The sequence below is a fragment of the Lampetra fluviatilis genome, chromosome 20 (genome assembly GCF_964198595.1).
Source record: "Lampetra fluviatilis chromosome 20, kcLamFluv1.1, whole genome shotgun sequence".
In the NCBI taxonomy this organism is placed as follows: Eukaryota; Metazoa; Chordata; class Hyperoartia; order Petromyzontiformes; family Petromyzontidae; genus Lampetra; species Lampetra fluviatilis.
The window spans coordinates 13,485,616-13,506,427 of NC_136294.1; the positions used below are offsets into that span (position 1 = coordinate 13,485,616).

The 20,812-nt window shown below is 49.6% G+C and overlaps 1 protein-coding gene across 7 annotated transcripts in view; it reads right to left on the minus strand.

Annotated features, from left to right (window-relative positions):
* The window catches only part of FANCA (FA complementation group A), a 152,757-nt gene that overhangs the window by 56,289 nt on the left and 75,656 nt on the right, over window positions 1-20,812 (minus strand). For all 7 annotated transcript variants that reach the window (XM_078865653.1, XM_078865652.1, XM_078865650.1 and 4 more), the window contains 7 exons: window positions 17,835-17,905; window positions 17,418-17,517; window positions 16,553-16,764; window positions 14,243-14,324; window positions 13,853-13,948; window positions 13,244-13,342; window positions 3,292-3,365 (listed from right to left, as the gene is read on the minus strand). In XM_078865653.1, coding sequence (XP_078721779.1) covers window positions 3,292-3,365; window positions 13,244-13,342; window positions 13,853-13,948; window positions 14,243-14,324; window positions 16,553-16,764; window positions 17,418-17,517; window positions 17,835-17,905 — 734 coding nt within the window. The remainder of the gene's footprint in view (window positions 1-3,291; window positions 3,366-13,243; window positions 13,343-13,852; window positions 13,949-14,242; window positions 14,325-16,552; window positions 16,765-17,417; window positions 17,518-17,834; window positions 17,906-20,812) is intronic.

Below are 20,812 nucleotides of genomic sequence, written 5' to 3' on the forward strand. Positions count from 1 at the left end.
GCTCCTCAGTTACCCAATCCCCACGCGCCATCCCTACGATCCGGTTCCGCTCAGCACGTGTTTCCACTCCCCGACCAATCACACCGCGCTGCTACCCGATCACTCCCTCTGGGCGCGTCACCGGCACACAGCCAATCAGCAGCACTACCCCCACCCGCGCACTGACGCCTGCTCCTCCCCGTCAGCGCGCGTCACCACACACACACCCGTACATACGCGCTGGCACACGACATATACACCCAGCGCGTATCACCACTACACTTGCACCAACAGTTTGTTAAGGCTACACGGGAGATCTTTGTCTTTGGGGGGGAGGGGTAAGGGAAAAGATAATTAACATAAAGGCAAGGGGGACGGCAAAGAAAGGGGAAAAAATGGAAAGTCACGGAATAAAATACCACTGATAAAATAGTTTATACGTGACGTGTGAGCCTGTGAACTTACGTCCCTCAGAGCAATAATCTGCTCCCGACAATTCCCAGAAAAGGAGTCATAACCCCCCTAGGACCCCCCCCCCCCTCTACTTGACCTTCCCTCCCCGCCCCTTACCCATAAGCCTCACGACGGCTGATAGCAAAGGGCACTCAAGGCAGAGGACACATAAAAGAAACGTAACACCCTCTCTCTCTTTCCACGGACAAAACCGAGGCCGTGTGGAGAAGAGTTGGGGGGAGAAGGAGAAGTGAGACAACAAACACAACACAAGCAGCGCAGACTCAACAACTTAAATGAGTTAAAAGCACTGAGGATAAGGACATGGAGAGTACTCGCGCGCATTACTCACCTAATTAAAAAAAATTAACTTTCTATACCGCCGGCCACCGATCCAATGTCATTCTTCACATTTAGCAATCGTGACCCCTTACACGAATAATCTAATCAATGCTCTGTGGTTATTTGGGCTTTGTCCTTCGTTTTGCCCCCCCCCCCCCCACCGGGCAAAGTGGTGACCTCAGGCCGGCTTGGAAGCAGCCTTCCCGTTGTAGTACCAGGACTGGCATCGTCCACTTCCTTTTGAGACATTATTCCGGCAAGTCGTTGTTGAGAGGATATCTCCCTTTCGACCAGTGGAAGCGCACAAAAGCGCCCCCTTGAGCCGGCGATCGTCTTTGTCCGCTTCTAGAAGATTGCGTCCCTTCAGCCCACTACGACGGAAGCGAGCAGGTCGAGAGAGAACATGGCCACGTCTCAGATGTTCGAGGTAGGCATGGCGAAATTCCCGGTTCTTCTTCTTCCTCGTTGGCCTTGAGAGTCACCCCCAAAGACTTGAGGATGAACTCGGTTGTGAACGCCCCTGCACGTGGCGATGCACGTGTGGCAGAAACTGCGGGGCAATAACCGTTCTCAAATTATTGTTGAATCAATGTCTTGCCCGTAGTGTCCGGCAGGAGGCTTGCAGGTTTCCTGGTTTCGTCCTGCAAATCAATGACCCTGGGAGCACCTTCACCACCACGGTGTTATCCACACGTGGGACCGGCACGAAAGTTTTAGTGTGTACCTCGTCCAGTGCTTAACAGCCTTGAGGCTGAGCATAGTCCGTGAATCTGCTTCTTCAGAGACTCTGGAAGTGTAACAGCTTTATAATGCCTTGCCGGTAGATCCCTGGTGAGGAACGGTCCCGACTAGGACAGCTGCGGTTTTTCCAGTTCTGCGAGCTTGACCTTGTCCCTGGGTCCTATGCCTCAAAGAGCATAGGAGATCTCGTGGGATCCTCCATTTCTCTCTTCTCTCTTTGTCCAACCGTGGCCAGGTGAAGCGCTTCGAGAGCCTTTCTCAGAGCCGTACTATTGGCTTTGCTTTTACAATTTCAGTATGGCCTTTTGGGCCAGTTTCCCTGAAGAGGCCACAGAGAGAAGTGGCGGCCACCAAAAAAATGAGTTTTTACATCACTTTTTACGTGGCCTGGTCCATCTACGACTGAGGGCTTTATGCAACATGATCTGCCAACCAGTCCTTGGCAACCACTCAGGGGAGTGGCATTAAGACCTCACCTTACACTCTGGTCATCTGAGAGGTTGTGTAACCTTTTCTCGACCACTCGTGGCATACCATATCCAATGGCACGCCTCTAAGCTTTATTGAACGCCATTGTGTTTTTCCCACTTTAACTACCACCCACAACCTACAAGCCTGTCGGAAACTATTTTCTCCACAGCTTCACGTTGACAGTGGAAATAAACAGTTGATCATCGATTATCCGGCATGCACATATATCGGACAGTGCCAGGCCAATCTGATTAAACCAGCAAAATCGCTCAAAACACAAGTTGTTGAAACAAGAGCGTAGTAGTATTACATACATTACCCACTGCAGAGTCTTCGAGATTGTAGTAGTAAGTACGGTACAGTAAATACGGAAACTTTTTACAGGATATTTTTTGTCTATTTGTATGTTTATTTATACCAATTTCACATAATAAACATTTTAAATGCTAAACAAAAACATACGCACATCACCTATGCAAGAATGTGTAAAAATAAGCTATTTTAAATAATGATTTAGTAATTATCTGGCATTTTAAAAAATCCAGAGCCCCCTCCCCCCCCCATAAGCCATCGGATAACCGATGATCGACTTTATACAGACATCTGAGGGACACCATTCTTGATCCCACTAAATATTTTTCGACTGATTTTGGTTGCGAGGCTGCCTCATTCGAGCCATCCTCGTCCACCACAGGGCCCCTTTTTAACAGTGGGTTTCTCCCCCCCATCCCCGCTTACCCCCCTTTAGATGTATTATTGGTGTGGGGGCCCGGGGCGCTCTATGGGGGGTCCTGATGGCGGGGACCATTCCAGCTTGAGCACACCCTTAAAGCACCGCCCTGAGGTTGCTCTCTACCCGGGCTTTCTCAAGCTCCAAGGCTTCCTCTTTTGCAGGGCTCACGTACCCCCCCCCCACTCGGACACGAGCGAGTCTATCGTCCGTACCCGACTCTGGAGCGTGCATACAGCGTACACCATGAGAACACGTGGTACGTGGGGTGTGCATACAGCGTACACGGTGAGAACACGTGGTATACGATGAGCACACAGGAGCACACGGACTACACAGGATATTAAGGGCAAAAAGATAAAGGCCACACGGGGGTACAGAAGTGCTAAAGGGCATGGCCATGGGTGCACTGGTAGACTATGCAGAGGCAGAGTCAAGGAGAGCCAGAACACGCGGAGTGCACAGCGCGTCATGGAAGTTACACGAGGGTACATGGAGACACAAAGACTTCGACACCGAGGGGTACGTCAAGAACCAAGTGCTGGGGGTGCGCAGGGAGACAGGGGAGTACTCACCGCTCCGTGTGAGTGAGAAGGTCACGCTCCGAATCAACTCGCAGTTCCATCTGCAGCCACTCGCTGAAGCCGAGCTGTGAACAGAAGGGGAGTGGCGCGTCAGCCTCGCGCTCTTCCCTGGGCACCCCCGAGCCCTCCCCCCCCACCGCCCGGCGAGTCGCCATGCCCTCTCGAACCGTCTGCATCTCAATCGCCCCACTCCAAGATGCAGCTTATCCCTCAGTGTACCCCCAACTCCTTCGCAAACCCCACCATGCCTCAAAGTAACCCACCGTGCCAATGTTGGGAGTGCCGAATGGTGACTGAGATACCATCAGAATCAGAAGTTTATTAGCCAACTATGTAGCCCATTGAGTTATCCCCAGCTCTTTTTTCAAGGATGACTCGGTCAGCAGACCAACACAGCAGCAAGTATTACAAATTTATAAATATACACTATTTTAAATATTTTACAAAAATGAAAATAAAGTTATTATGGGCAGTCCTCGACTTACAAACGGGTTCCGTTCCTGAGCTCCGTTGGCAAGTCGAACGGTTCATGAGTCGGAACACAATGATGTACTTATTTAAATGCACGTAAAGTGTATTACTGTTCAACAACAAATGGACGCTGTGTTAAACTCCTTAAAATAAATATTGTCCATTTGCATGTAATACTGTAATAAATACTGTTTCTTAAATAAAACATACAATAAAGTAAAAAAAAGATGCTGGCTTGCTTGTCAGAAGGGGCGCAATGAGTTCCCACAATTACACACACACGAAAAACAATGATCCCCCGTGTAGCCTTCACAAACTGTTGAGGCAAGCGCTGTTCACGAGCAGCGCCTATGAAGGCCGGCACGGCACACGAGGGGGTGGGTGGCCAGCATCACGCCTGGCTGCCTTTGACTCCCCAGTGGCGATGTTTACACACCGCATCAGGTACTCATTTGAGTTTGAGTCGACCAAGGAGAGGCCCAGGACCCAGCGGGAATCGAACTCGGGTCGCCGGGGTTGGTAGTGCATAGCGCGAACCCTCACACTACCGCTCCCCACACAAGCATGCACGCACGCACACAGACCCAGGTGCCATGGATTCACTGACTGAGATGACTAGCCGATGAATCACATGTGCCCCCTACTGTGTCAACTTGCTGTGTTTTAACCACTCCGCACTCCACTCATTGTTGTGAGTGTTACTCCTCAGCCCTCCGTTGTTGCTGGAGAACGACTGCCTCCAACTGCCCAGTTGCAGCGTCCTTCATGAGCCTCCTCCACAGAGGCCGATCTTGACACCGCTGGTATCTTCTAGATTTGAAGTTTTCGTGACTGCAAGGATCCATACTCTTTGGTTCTTTCGGTAAAGTCACGTAGGTGAAATAAAAATAAAATAAGAATGAAAACAACAAAATTAATCACGACGTTTCGGGCGCAACACAAGCATCCGTCATCAGGTGGGGACAACCAACAGCGAAAACAGTGGCTGGCTGAGGTGTCATCCGTTGAGGAAGAACTGAAGGCGATCCAGAGTCTGAGACCAGGAAAGGCACTGGGCAGAGATGATCTCCCAAGCGAAATGCTGAAGGAGGGTGGCGTTTGTGCACAGACTGCTCTACATAACATAATAACAACAGTCGTGACTACTGGACGGGTTTGGCAGGATTGGAAGGATGCCCTAGTGGTCCCCCTCTAAGAATGGGGACCGCACAGACTGTAGAAACTACAGGGCCATCTCATTCCTCAGTGTGCCGAGAAAGGTCCGCTGAGGGGAGGCTTGCGGAGCCCCAATGCGGTTTCAAGAAAGGGCGGTCCTGCACAGATGCCATATTTTCTGTCCGTCTGCTACAGCAGAGGTATAGGGAATTCCAACAAGACCTACATCTCTGCTTTATTGAACTGGTCAAGGCCTATGATACCATCAGTAGGCCTGGGCTCTGGGTTGTTCTTTGTGCTTTCAGAGTCCCTAACCCTCTGCTCACGATAATTAAGGACCTTCATGAGGGTGAGCGGGCCGGGGTAAAACTACATGGCCGCGAGTCGGAGCCATTCCCTGTACACCTTGGGGTGCGACAGGGATGTCCTCTGGCTCCCACATTATTTAACATCTATTTCGACCATGTAGTTCGTGAAGCCTTCAATAGCCGTACCAGACGAATTTCCATCTGGTACAGATACAATGGGAGGCTAATCGATGCCCGGGTGCGGTCAAGGGATAGCTCCCTATTGCTCAACCATGTTATTGTAATAAAGGTCGTTGAGGCGACTTTTGGAATCCGGTCTTTTATTCACTTTGCATTACAGCTTTCCTTCACGCTGCTGACAGGCAGCGTGAGAGGGATAGAGAGACGTGCCGCCACGTGGCAACCCGGAGCCCCGCTCACGCATGGCCCCCTCCTCTGTTCGTTCCCGTTCTGACCACGTGTCGTTCGTTTCCACCCCTATTTAATACCCGGGTCACGTGGTACGTTTCCACCAATCCTGGTTAGCCTCCATGGAATATTCCAGACTCCCTCGTAGGCTCCCGAGACCACGCCCCTGACTCATCTCCCCATTGGCTGTGGCCAAAGCCAGCAGAACCAATCCTCTACTTACAGCTGTCACCTTTCCATTACGTCAGGGCCACGCCCCTAGGCTTCCCCCCATTGGCTATGGACCGGCAGAGCCAATCATCATGACGAGTTGTGATATGTCAGTGAACCGGATATATCCTCACATTACATTATGTATGCCGATGATCTGGTAATTGCTGCTCACTCAGAGGAGGAGTTGGAGGCGCTGCTGCTGAACCTGGAGCTTGCCACTAAGAGGTGGGGCCTTACCATCAGCCCCACTAAAACTAAACACCTGCCTGGGTATTTTGTACCATCGGACACTCCACCCCCACAACTCCCAATTGGTGATGGGGCAGTTGTGGAGAGAGTGGAGAGTTTCCCATACCTGAGCAGTGTGCTCATGACCGGCTCCGGTTTAACAGTAGAGGTCTCACTCCGAATCAGTGGAGGGGCAATATCTTTTCATCGGCTGCGTAACGCTGTGTGGAAGCTGCCTGGTCTGTCGCTCCGCACGAAGCTCCAGGTCTTCTCGGCAACAGTCATTCCCTCCCTTCTCTACACTTGCGAAATGTGGACCCCTCGAATGGAACATCTTTGCTGGTTAGAAAGATTTAGGTTGGCCTGCCTACAATCCATCCTGGGTTTAACCAGGCTGGATTGCCTGAGGAGCTGGGCATGCCTAAACAGCTTTTGTTCGGCCGGAACGACGGCGCTAATTGGGCGCGGCACGGGCTAGAGAAGAGATGGAGTGATGTGGTACAGGAGGATGTGGAGCTGAGTGGACTTGCCAATGACTGATATCAGCGGTGTCAAGATCGGCCTCTGTGGAGGAGGCTCATGGAGGACGCTACTGGGCAGTTGGAGGCATTCTCCCTCCAACAGCAACGGAGGGCGGAGGAACGACGCTCACAACATCAAGCGTAGCGCCGGGTGTCTAAAGCACAGCAAGTTGGCACAGTAGGGGGCACAGGTGGAGCATCAGCCAGTCGTCTCAGGCAGTCGACCCGTGGCACCTGGGTTTGCCCAGTGACCTCCTGCCAGCGGGCATTCGACACTTCACGTGGCCTCAAGGTGCACATAGCCTGGCACAAGCGTCGTGGTGACGTCACCGCCACTTAGTGGCAAATGGCTGTTATTGATGTGAAAGGGGAGCGGCAGTATAGTGATTAGTGTGCTGCACTATGAACCCAGCAACTCGAGTTCGATTCCCGCTTACGGTCAACACCAGTGACGATTATGTGAACCGGTTCTGAGCCTCCCCTAGGTTGACTCAGCCTTATATGAGAACCTGCTGCGGTGTGTAAACATCGCCGCTAGGGAGACAAAGGCGGCCGGGCGTGGTGCTGGCCACCCCCTCGTGTGCCGTGCTGGCCTTGATATGTGCTCGCTAACAACACTTGCCCCAATAGTCTGTTAAGGGTATATAAATAACGCGATCTAAACCCAAAAATCGTTGATTATGAACAATATTGGTCGCGAAAGCCTACGTGTTAAGCTGACTAACCTCTATGGGGAGGATACTTTTCTTAAAACCAGAAAATTGGAGAAGCTCCGCATTAAGCGGATGAAATTGATATCTTCATTGGCGTTCCTCAAAAGGTGCAGAGATTCGAAGGTAATACCAAACGCAGTTAAAATAACACATCACATAAAGTCTTCTAAAGCTAACAAAATACTACACAAAGCTAGCGAATTATTATTAATAGAGAGAATACAACACAACAGGAGTGAATTATCCAGCATTTCTGAATCGCTAAAGCATTTACATTTAAATATAAGCAATAGTGTGTCCATGCATGATTGGAATATAATCGATACTATAACACAACAATCGGCTGATAATGTGTTTAATCTAACAAATGCTAACCAAATTAACAAATTTTCTAGACTGTACAATAAACAAATCCCTATTAAAAACGAACAATTTAAAAACAAAACCGTAATGAACTTGACTAACACTGATTTAACCACTGACATGATTTCTGTCCTTTCTAAAGGCCTTAACTTTGCCGTTACCCCACGCACAATTCCAGTGGATGAGATAATTGCTGAGGTAGAATCAGCAGTAAGACTCCTTCCACATAATGAGGCAGAGATGACTAGACACGAGGTTGCCAAAATAATTGAGAATAGTAAAATACCGAAAGTAAATATTAGCTCGAACGAGGCAAAAGCCTTAAGAGAGCTTCGTCTAAATAAAGATATTCAAATCCTAGCAGCTGATAAGGGCCGCACTACTGTAGTGATGTCACGAGCCGATTATGATAATAAAATTAAAGATTTATTAGAGGAAAGTACCTACATTAAAATTAAACGAGATCCAACTAATACTCTGGAACGTAAGACTACTGCAATCATTGCAAATTCATTAATCCCAAAAAAAGAGCAATTCCTAATTAAGCCAAGGGCTTCAAAACCACCTAGACTGTATGGGCTACCAAAGATCCATAAAATCGGCATCCCTTTACGACCCATAGTCAGTACAATTGGCTCTGCCACATATAAATTAGCAAAATATGTAACTAAACAAATACAGCCCTACATCGGTAGGACATCATCATTCATACGAAATTCAGAACATCTTGTGAATATGATCAAATATATTAAACTTAACCCTAATGATATTTTGGTGAGTTTTGATGTGATTTCGCTATTCACTAAGGTTCCAGTGAGCGAGTCGCTTAAATTACTTGATACACTGGTAAAGAATACAGATTTACCAAAAGATATTCCGAAACTCGCTGACCATTCTTTAAATAACACTTACTTCTTATGGAGAGGTGAATTCTTTAAACAAAGGGAGGGAGCAGCAATGGGCTCTCCTTTATCTCCTGCTATAGCAAATTTGTACATGGAAAACTTTGAAACCAGAGCACTTGCCTTGAGCACATTAAAACCATCCTTTTGGTTTAGATATGTGGATGACACTTTGGTTGTCTGGCCACATGGTAAAGATACACTTAACGATTTTCTAAATCATCTCAATGCACAAAACCCGGCCATTCAGTTCACCATGGAAATGGAGGTGAATAACACACTCCCGTTCCTGGATATTTTACTTGGGCATGGCCTAAATGGTAAAATAACACACAGCGTTTACAGAAAGCAAACGCACACTGATGCCTATCTGAATGCGAAATCGCATCATCACCCAGCTCAGAAATCCTCTCTTATCAAGACGCTCATACATCGGGCTAAAACAGTGTCAGATGATGAAAGTCTAGTGAGAGAGATTAAACATGTTAAAGAAGCACTAAGACAGAATGGCTACAATAATGCTCAAATTAACAGAGCACTAAATGCCAAATCACGATCGCAAAGCAACACTGCTGAAAGCGATCAGATTATTAAAACAATAAAAATACCATTTATCTCAGGAGTAACTGACAAATTAGCCCGTGTTTTGCAAAAGCAAAACATTACAGTAAGATTTGGTACAGTACACAAAATTCAACAACTAGTAACGTGCACTAAAGACGAATTACCTAAATTATCAACAGAAGGTGTATATCGGATTAATTGTGTATGTGGCAGATGCTATATTGGACAGACAGGGCGTAACGTTAGTGTAAGACTAAAAGAACACCAGAGAAATATTAAACTATCGCAAACACAACTGTCGGCAGTGGCAGAACATGCTTGCCAACAGGGACACTCAATTGATTTTGACAACGTTGAAGTGTTGTGTAAAACTAGTTACTACTGGCAAAGACTAATTAGAGAATCCATTGAGATTGAGAGAAACAGAAATAACTTTAATCGCTCAGACAGCTACAGGCTTAGTGCGGCCTGGAAGCGTATTATTAAATAAGATGCATTACAATTCCTTATAAGGGAAACAAGCACTAACTGATTATTAATGTAGCATAATCACAATAGAACACATTCCAAATGATTACTAATCTACAACTCGCATCGTAACAATAGCCTTATTACTAATCAAGTATATAATTACAATAACCCCCCCTCAAATCTTTGCACCTGATGAGTTAATGAGTTAATGATGACGTCACCCTGCTGCTGCTCTATATAAGAACGGGAGACACAGCAGAGCCTCACCATTCTGGCGAATTGCCCGATGATGCTGGATGCAATTACCAGCGAAACGTCGTACTCAAATTGTAAATGTTGTGGTTTCACGCTTCAACACACCGGTGGGCTAAAGCAGTGAACTATTTGTCTTTTGTCAACGTGACACTTTTTTACTGATTGGCCGTGTCGGGTGGTGGAGGGTTACGACACATTTATAAATAACGCGATCTAAACCCAAAAATCGTTGATTATATACGAGGGATATTTGTCTTTGTGTGTGAAAGGGGGTGTGTGCGCCTGTGTGCGTGCGTGGGGAGTGGTAGTGCAGTTGTAAGCGCGCTGCGCTACCAACCCGGCGACCCGAGTTCGATTCCCGCTCACGACCAACACCAGTGACGATTATTTGAATGGGTCCTAGGTCGACTCAACCTAAAATGAGTACCTGGTGCAGTGTTTAACCGTCACCACTGGGGAGTCAAAGGTGGCCTGGGATGGTGCTGGCCACCCACCCCCTCATGTGCCACAGTGCTGGCCTTCATAGGCGCTGCTCACTCACAAGCACTTGCCCCAACAGACTGAAGGCTACACGGGGGATCGTTGTCTTTGGTGCATGTCTGTGCGTGTGTGCAATTGTGGGGACTCATTGCAAATCAACAATATTTATTCTTATTTATGAGTTTAACACTGCTTCCCTTTGTTGTTGAGCCGTGATCTTTTTTTATTTTATAAAAGTGACCGTATGTGCATTTAAATACAGTGCATTATTGTGTTCTGACTTACAAACCATCTCAGCAGTCGAGGACTGCACGGATGATCTTACAAATCTATTAAGTACATTTGCACCTGCATTGCATCGTGGATGAGGTGTGGTGAGGAGTGTAGAGTGAGGAGTGGTGGGTGAGGAGTGGTGAGTGAGGAGTGGAGAGTGAGGAGTGGTGAGTGAGGAGTGGTGGAATGGTGAGTGAGGAGTGGTGAGTGAGGAGTGGTGAGTGGTGAGTGAGAAGTGAGGAGTGGTGAGTGAGGAGTGGGGAGTGGTGAGTGAGGAGTGGTCAGTGAGGAGTGGTGAGTGAGGAGTGGAGAGTGGTGAGTGGTGAGTGAGAAGTGAGGATTGGTGAGTGGTGAGTGAGGAGTGGTGAGTGAGGAGTGGAGAGTGGTGAGTGAGGAGTGGTGAGTGAGGAGTGGAGAGTGGTGAGTGAGGAGTGGTGAGTGAGGAGTGGTGAGTGAGGAGTGCAGAGTGAGGAGTGAGGATTGGAGAGTAAGGAGTGAGGAGTGGTGAGTGGAGAGTGAGGAGTGGAGAGTGAGGAGTGGAGAGTGGAGAGTGAGGAGTGGTGAGTGGTGAGTGAGGAGTGGTGAGTGAGGAGTGAGGAGTGGTGAGTGAGGAGTGGTGAGTGAGGAGTGAGGAGTGGTGAGTGAGGAGTGAGGAGTGGAGAGTGGAGAGTGGAGAGTGAGGAGTGGAGAGTGAGGAGTGAGGAGTGGTGAGTGAGGAGTGAGGAGTGGTGAGTGAGGAGTGGTGAGTGGTGAGTGGTGAGTGAGGAGTGGTGAGTGGAGAGTGGAGAGTGAGGAGTGGTGAGTGAGGAGTGGTGAGTGAGGAGTGGTGAGTGGAGAGTGAGGAGTGGAGAGTGGTGAGTGGTGAGTGGAGAGTGAGGAGTGGAGAGTGAAGAGTGGGGAGTGGTGAGTGAGGAGTGGTGAGAGGTGAGTGAAGAGTGGTGAGGAGTGAGGAGTGGAGAGTGGGGAGTGGTGAGTGAGGAGTGGAGAGTGAGGAGTGGTGAGTGAGGAGTGGAGATTGAGGAGTGAGGAGTGGGGAGTGGTGAGTGGTGAGTGAGGAGTGGTGAGTGAGGAGTGGAGAGTGAGGAGTGGTGAGTGAGGAGTGGTGAGTGGAGAGTGGAGAGTGAGGAGTGAGGAGTGGGGAGTGGTGAGTGGTGAGTGAGGAGTGGTGAGTGAGGAGTGGTGAGTGAGGAGTGGAGAGTGAGGAGTGAGGAGTGGGGAGTGGTGAGTGGTGAGTGAGGAGTGGTGAGTGAGGAGTGGAGAGTGAGGAGTGGTGAGTGAGGAGTGGTGAGTGGAGAGTGGAGAGTGAGGAGTGGTCAGTGAAGAGTGGTGAGTGAGGAGTGGTGAGTGAGGAGTGAGGAGTGGTGAGTAGTGGAGAGTGGAGAGTGAGGAGTGGTGAGTGGTGAGTGAGGAGTGGTGAGTGAGGAGTGAGGAGTGGTGAGTGAGGAGTGGTGAGTGAGGAGTGAGGAGTGGTGAGTGAGGAGTGAGGAGTGGAGAGTGGAGAGTGGAGAGTGAGGAGTGGAGAGTGAGGAGTGAGGAGTGGTGAGTGAGGAGTGAGGAGTGGTGAGTGAGGAGTGGTGAGTGGTGAGTGGTGAGTGAGGAGTGGTGAGTGGAGAGTGGAGAGTGAGGAGTGGTGAGTGAGGAGTGGTGAGTGAGGAGTGGTGAGTGGAGAGTGAGGAGTGGAGAGTGGTGAGTGGTGAGTGGAGAGTGAGGAGTGGAGAGTGAAGAGTGGGGAGTGGTGAGTGAGGAGTGGTGAGAGGTGAGTGAAGAGTGGTGAGGAGTGAGGAGTGGAGAGTGGGGAGTGGTGAGTGAGGAGTGGAGAGTGAGGAGTGGTGAGTGAGGAGTGGAGATTGAGGAGTGAGGAGTGGGGAGTGGTGAGTGGTGAGTGAGGAGTGGTGAGTGAGGAGTGGAGAGTGAGGAGTGGTGAGTGAGGAGTGGTGAGTGGAGAGTGGAGAGTGAGGAGTGAGGAGTGGGGAGTGGTGAGTGGTGAGTGAGGAGTGGTGAGTGAGGAGTGGTGAGTGAGGAGTGGAGAGTGAGGAGTGAGGAGTGGGGAGTGGTGAGTGGTGAGTGAGGAGTGGTGAGTGAGGAGTGGAGAGTGAGGAGTGGTGAGTGAGGAGTGGTGAGTGGAGAGTGGAGAGTGAGGAGTGGTCAGTGAAGAGTGGTGAGTGAGGAGTGGTGAGTGAGGAGTGAGGAGTGGTGAGTAGTGGAGAGTGGAGAGTGAGGAGTGGTGAGTGGTGAGTGAGGAGTGGAGAGTGAGGAGTGGTGAGTGAGGAGTGGATAGTGAGGAGTGGTGAGTGAGGAGTGGTGAGTGAGGAGTGGTGAGGAGTGGATAGTGAGGAGTGGTGAGTGAGGAGTGGTGAGTGAGGAGTGGTGAGTGAGGAGTGGAGAGTGGTGAGTGAGGAGTGGAGAGTGAGGAGTGGAGAGTGGGGAGTGGTGAGTGAGGAGTGGTGAGTGGAGAGTGAGGAGTGGAGAGTGGTGAGTGAGGAGTGGAGAGTGAGGAGTGGAGAGTGAGGAGTGGAGAGTGGGGAGTGGTGAGTGAGGAGTGGTGAGTGAGGAGTGAGGAGTGGTGAGTGAGGAGTGGTGAGTGGTGAGTGAGGAGTGGTGAGTGAGGAGTCTCTCACCCGAGGGCCGTGCTGCTCGAGTGAGCGCTGCAGCGGCGATGATGAGGCCAGCGCGCTGCACGCAGCCTGCACACCGGAAGTGTGCGCCAGCTCGCCCAGCTGCGGACACATTGCACCAGAAAGAGATCCCGCGATGTCATTCTAAACAGGCCACGAAGTCACTGATCACGTGCAAAGCGCTCTCCAAGACGCGCCAGCGTGAAGGGCAATCCGTCACAAACAAACGACGAATGATAACGATGAGATTTGTGTGTGTGAGATGAAGCACTGACCACACACACACACAAACCTTTTGTGTGTGTGTATGTGCGCGCATGGGTGGCCAGCACCACGCCCAACCACCTTTGTCTCCCCATTGACAATGTTTACACACTGCACCAGGTTATCATTTGAAGCTGAGTCGACCTAGGGCAAGCCCAGGACCCATTCAAATAAACGTCACCTGGTGTTGGTCACGACGGCTGCCTTTGACACGTGCTTTCCTCGCCATGGTTGAATCATGACCTCTGTCTTCAACAATAAACCCATCATTCGTGGTAGCGCCTTGTGTGCGTGTGTTTAAACAAATAAACTGATTCACACATACACACATGCAGGGTCTCAATTTACCTGTGGTAAAAAGGGATCAAGGTGCAGGGAGGGAGATCCATCCGCCGATGTCCCCTTATTCCGAGGAAAACTCACTCGATCGGCGAGAAAGAGGAACTGAGACAAAGACGCATCACAAACACACACAGGCGTTACAACCACAGACATCACAGCCACACAGGCACCACAGCCACAGACATCACAAACACACCGGCGTTACAACCACAGACATCACAGCCACACAGGCGTTACAACCACAGACATCACAGCCATAGAGGGATCACAACCGCAGACATCACAGCCACACAGACACCACAGCCACACAGGCGTTACAACCACAGACATCCCAGCCACACAGGCGTTACAACCACAGACATCACAGCCACAGACCCCGCCACAGCCTCGTCGTACCTTCTTCGTGAAGTTCTCGCTCAGCGCGGTCTCCTCGGCGCCGGCAGCGGAAAGAGAGAAGGAGAGCAGTGCCGTGCACAGCCTGGCCAGAGACAGCGTCACTCGCAGAGTCACGGCCTCCACAGACTCAATGTCATCATCCACCATACACGCAGCACAGACGCTCCGATTCTCAGAGGCCAGCCCAGCGCGATAACCTTGCCGCTTTATAGCAAGGGTGGAAACATGGAGCCTACATGCCAGACAGGGCCCACGACGTCATTCGCACGGCCGGCGTTGTCGCTCGCACGGCCCACGACTGCACCTCCGATTAGCACGGTTGGCTACATACGGTGCGAAAGAAGTTCAACATACATACATACACTCACACAGCCGATGATTTCACTCATACGGCCCATGACTTCGGTCCTCATGTGGCCGTGAATTCACTCACACAGACCGCGACTTCCCTCATTTGGCTTGTGGCTATATATTTCACACGGCCTGCAGCCTCATGCCCCAAACAAATTTGAAACGACCTGAAAACAATCCATCACTGCGAGCAGCTTAGTAGTATCATTCTGATACTAGAGAGGAATATCCTCGACCTGGCTATGCATTTCTATTTGAATGCAGTGTGAGTCCTAACAACTGTGTGAATTATTACTGAATAATGCCAAGCTGTGAGCAATTCTGCAGCCCAGAGAAAAGGTATTTGAAATTCCCATTTGACCCTCAGAAAGGAAAGGATTTTCCACCCTGGCCTTACACCACAGTTGTTTACTGGAACTACTTCTCGTAAGCACTTATGACAAAAAAATCATGAGCATCGTATCTGTGGAGAATATAAGTAACACAACAAATAAGCAGGCAACACGTCACTTTACTACATCTGTTCTTTCATATCAGCCACCATTTCAGCAGCATTAATTCAACACAAACTCTGGACTGGTGTTTAAAAACAGTCAGTGTCTCATCAGCAGTCAGACTTCCTAACTCGAACTAATGCTGGTAAACTGCCAAATGTTTATAGGCAAGGATTCCTCTCCGTCACATTAAATCCGAGTTTGACGCGACACTCCAAAACACACAACATAATAAAGGATGAGTGGGAAGCTGGTAGAGTTAACAGCTCCCACTGGCTCCACGTGCACCTCTCCCGATTGGCTCACACCACCCCCAATGCATGACTTGCAGCTGTATCACACGATGTGCTATCCTGAATGAGGGGGCGATAAGGGCGATCGCACCCCCCTCCACTCTCTCCCTTAAGACCCTGAACATTGGTGTTGTATTAATATTTACCAGAAAAAATATTTAGATGTTTTAGTAATGTAGGGCGATTTAAGAAGCTACCTCATTATCTTCACTCTTCTCATCGATGTCCCCCACTCCTCTCCCTTCGCAATATGGCACATTTAAAAATAATTATGATCCTCCCCAAAATTCTGTACTTCCTGGGGTTTGGTCCCCTCACGGATCCTGAGGGACTTTTTTTATTTATCTCAAAACACTACATTCCCGAATCTCCGCCTTTATTAAGAATCGCAAACTCACATGCACTGGATTAATGCTCCCTTATGTTACCGGTAGGCGAGGGAGGCTCTCTCAAATTTCCGGAAATGCGACAGGTTCCGTGGGTCTGCACAATGCGAAGCGCTGGCTGGACCCAACGAAGTGGGGGATTACTGAGAGCTGGGAAGAGGAATCGGCCCAACCATGCCTCCTTAGGTAGGTCTTGCCTTTTTCCGCAAAAAGAAATAGAACTTGGAAGACGAAGCCATTGAGGACAGTCTCATCGGCGCTAATGAGCTGCAAAGATGGTAGAAATCCCCCTACCCCCCCAACCCCCCTTACACAGAAGACGGACGTAATGGGAGAAGCCTTTTATGATAGTAGGGGGCAAAAGTCATAATACGGGGCACAGTTGGAGGGATCGGGAAATGGTTAGTGATCTTTGTCTGTGGGGGGAGGAGGAGGGGTGCCTTCTGATAAGACGCAGGCTGATTAACAATGTCCCTAACTGTTTTGTTAAATTACTCACACAGACACGTTGTGACAAGTTACCTGCTTACACCAGTCCACCCAATCATAGATTGGCTGTAAGTGGCCAAAGGCTAAATATTAGATTAGGCTTATCCCTCACATTTAAATCTTCGTCTTCCCCCTAACGCGAGGTCTCTTTCTCGACTCATTCGAGTTGGGAAGCCCTCTGAGGTTTCCTCCTGGATTGTCGTGGGACATTTCCTGCACTGAACGCGGATGGAGAGGGAACGGGGAGGGGACTCGTTGTGTAGGAGCTGGACCCAGGGCCGCACCGATGCCACTCACCGCAACGAGAGGAGCATCTCCACGGCGGAGCTGCAGGGCAGCGCCGCGGCCACGCTCTCCGTGAACGGCACGGCCTGCAGGAGTGGCTCTGCAGGGTCGGTGGCAGTGGATGCAGGCAGGGCCGTCACGAGCGGGAAGGCGCTGCGGTGCCGGTGTACGAGCGCCAGCAAAGCGGCCAGGCCCAGTATGTGGCAATCGCTTAGCTGCTGGCCCTGAGCACACACGATCCATAGCACAAGCCTTCTATAGCACACACACACACATCACAGGACATGCCTTCGATAACACACACACCATCCCGTAGCATACATCCTAAGAGCACGCACCCTCTAATAGCGTATGAGATTAGGTTTTAAACTGTATAAAACCTAATCTCACACATCCACTAACAGCACACACACATTCCAGATTTGAAGCTTTCGTGACTGCAAGGATTCATACTCTTAGTTCTTTCGGTAAAGTCACGTAGGTAAAAAATTTAATTTAAATTAATAAAAATAAAAATCACGACGTTTCGGAGGCAACAAAAGTCTCCGTCATCAGGTGGGACCGTCACAGCCAGATTTGCTGCATCAAGTGAGTAAGTACACACACACCCCAGTAACATACCCTGCATATATGGTACACCCAATCCCCAGCACACACCTTCGAACAGCGCAATCAATCCAGAGCACAACCCATCAATAGCACATGCCCAATAGCACACACTCCCATAGCACATTTTCTCCAATAAAACACCCCCTCCAGTAATACTAGATATGTGATGATGATGATACTGAGTTCGGTGATGATCAGGATAATAAGGGTCATAAAGTGGTTAGTGATGAGGTTAGTGATGATGTAAGTCATGAGGAGGAGGTGGAACCTGTTTGAGGAGGAGGGCCCACACTCTGCTGAGTAGCGGCTTGTGAAGCCAGCTCAGGCCCGCGAGCATCAACACGAACCGGCAACTCCAGTCAGGCAGCCTGCAGCACCCCACAGCACAACACACAGGACGGGCGCAGCATAGTACACACAGCACGGTGCAGCATAGCACATCGCAGTAGAGCATCGTACACATAGCACGGTTCAGCATAGTACACACAATACAGCTTAGTACACACAGCCCGGTAGAGCAAAGTACACATTGCATGATAAGCGTTGTACAAAGAGCACGGTACAGCATCATACATCATACACACAGCAGAGTACAGCTTAGTACACACAGTAGGATACAGCATCGTACACACAGCAGACCACGGTAATTAAGTTCACGTTTCGGGGCGGTGTGCCACTCCCTCACCTGAAGTCGTGGTGCATGGCGCAGACACCGGTCACCGCCTTGCAGAAGCTGTTGAGAAGCAGGTCGACCAACTGTGGGAGAGAGAGAGAAAAACAACAACAGGAAGTAACTGGCATTGGCCAAATGTCTCAATGCTGCAAAATCACCTCCAAGTGGCTCGGTTGGGATGAGAGAGAGCAACATCACCCACTTCTAAATCACTCGACTGGGATGAGAGAGAGCAACATCACCCACTTCTAAATTACTCGACTGGTATGCAAGATAGCAACATCAGCCACTTCTAAAACAAAGTATTGAGATTCAGTGGGGCTGCTCTCCCTTGTAAACGAGCCCGACAATAATAATAACTGCGGTGGAGAGTGACGGCGTAACATGACGTGCACCCGCTATCCCTGCTACTCGGCCACAGATGAAGGTGTGGAAGACCTCGCAACTTGTTCAATGATCACCAAGGGTTGCACCAAGCAAGTGCATGGAAGAGGTCTTGGACAATTAAGATGGAATTTATGACAGTTTCTTTCTAAATAGCAACGAATACCCCAACTTATGTCATTACATAAAACTGTTGAAGAGCAGAGGACGAGGAGCTGAAGAGAGACCATGGACACTGTCAAGGTCTGAACTCTGGAGTTGAGTTGATACAGTAGATCATCGGTTATCCAGCAGCTTCGGGGGGAAGGGGGTGCCGGATTTTCAAAAACGAGCGGATAATCACTACATCATTTTACAAAATGGCTTATTTAGCACATTCTTGTATGACATTGTTTTTAGTTATTTATATGTTTTTTTAAGTGTTTAAAATTTGTTTACGATTTGACATTATCATAAATAAACATATGAATAAAACAATCCTACCGTTACTGTATTTACTGTACCATACTTATCATTCCAATCTCGAAGACTCTGCACGGGGCGATGTCCGTACTGCTACGCCCTTGTTGCAACGACATGGGTTGGACGATCGCCGTGCTGATGCAGGCTTCAGACCGGTGCTCCGGCGAACGCCGAATTCACGCACTTTTGGCCAGATCACACTGTATATTTTCAGTTTTTATGACTGTAGTTATTAGTCATGAAAATTGTATATACATGCAGTATTTTCATTTTTTAGGTTGTATGTACTGGATGTACTGTATAACCTACTGTATATAGCATTTGCTCCTTTTTCTTTGTCACACACGGTGCCGATGGCCGGACTGGTTGCTGCCTTTGGAGCGATTTTGCCGATTTCGCCGGATCAGCCTGGGACCAATGGTGGAGCCAGGATTTTCAGGTGGGGGGGGGCAACCCCTCCAGCAATGAAAAATGACAGAGGAGTTGTTAGTAAAGACTTGTCTCTTGCTTTTTATTTGACGCGTGTGCGGCGATGGCGCAACCATCGATCGAGGGTCGAATTCGAACCGTGTGTGATCGGCATCGCGCTCGCTGAAGGTGTTGATGCCTTCAGGGAAGTCGTGGACTGTATACGCAACTGCGCACAATTCTGCGAGTCACTTATAACCGCTTTGCCGTTACTTATTGCCAATTATTGACTCAGACTATTGTCCTATCATAATATGCTACAGGGTGGCAGTGGGGGTCACAAAATGCCGATTTATTACTAATAAACCCCAATAATCCGATCAAAATTAGGAATCGGATCATTGGGGGGGCACGTGCCACCCCACCCCCACCCCCCGTGGCTCCGCCAGTGCCTGAGACCCCTGAATAATGTTGGAAGCCGAATAATCGCGTGCTGGATAATCGATGAACTGTAAGTCCAGAATGAGCTGGAATGAGGTGGGGACATTAAAAGACCAATTTTTATCATATGCATGATCATTGCACATTTCGATTAGCACGGTTGACTACGTACGGCGCGAAAGAAGTCCAACATTTGTATGTAGTGAGTCACTTCGGAGACACGAGTTAGGAGGCAACAACGTTTATTCTACACTATATAACCCCGTTACACACGGGACTACAATATGCCTATCTCTTACACACCGTTACACACGGGATAACTATAAACGGGTCAGAGCAGCCAACGTGCCGTCTGACCTGACATCAGAGAAAGAGATGAAGACGTAGCACCTCGGGTTCACTTCACCTGCAGACAGCCCCGCTCTTCGATCTGGGCTTCCCTTTTATCTCTCTCGGCGCGGCCTAGCTCCGCCCTCGGCCACGCCCCCTTCTGGAACGTTCCCGAAGGTTCCAGGTCACCTTGCTCGTGCCACCTGCCCGGCTCCGCCCTTAACCACGCCCCCTTCAGGAACCCTCCAGAAGATTCCCGGCTACACTTCCGGTGTCCCCTCGGTCACCTTTGCCCCACATTCCTCACCCTGGCCCATCGCGTGCTTCACCCGAGGCCGGGGTGACTCATCCTCATATGCCCCCTTCTGCCAGCAGCCCGCACCAGCTCCCTAGTGACCAATTACGTGGCATTCACTCGCTGTGCTGGCGGAGTGGCTGCTATCCCCTACTCTGTCGGTAGGACTCATCAGCCTCTCTCTGCAATCACCCAGTACCATGCACCCGAGCAACCCACTGTGTGGTACTGCATGGTGTGCTAGCCTCTACACCCATATTTCCTCATTCTACTGTACTTAGTGCTACGCGCCGTAGTGATCCGTTCTATATCACTACACGTACACAACGCACCCCACTCTAGACAATGACATATGTGCATTATTCTCCAGGTAGCTCACCGGCAGAGCGAGCAGCTCCCTATCTGAAGGTTGTAAGTTCCAATCCTCCCGGATCGATAAATAAAAAAACACTTTGTGGAAAAGGCATAAGCAGATGTCCCAAGAATAGACTCCATACCTCGCCATAAGAATGCGGATTTCTTTTCTGACTGGCTTAGGGCTATAAACGGGAGAGGAGCAATCACCTCATTGCTCATTTGAGCAGGGGACTCGCTTTAACTTGAATGACTTTGTCCTGCATTGTTTGGACCTCAGGGGAGGTGGCCATGCTAATCCCCAGGCGTCGTCACC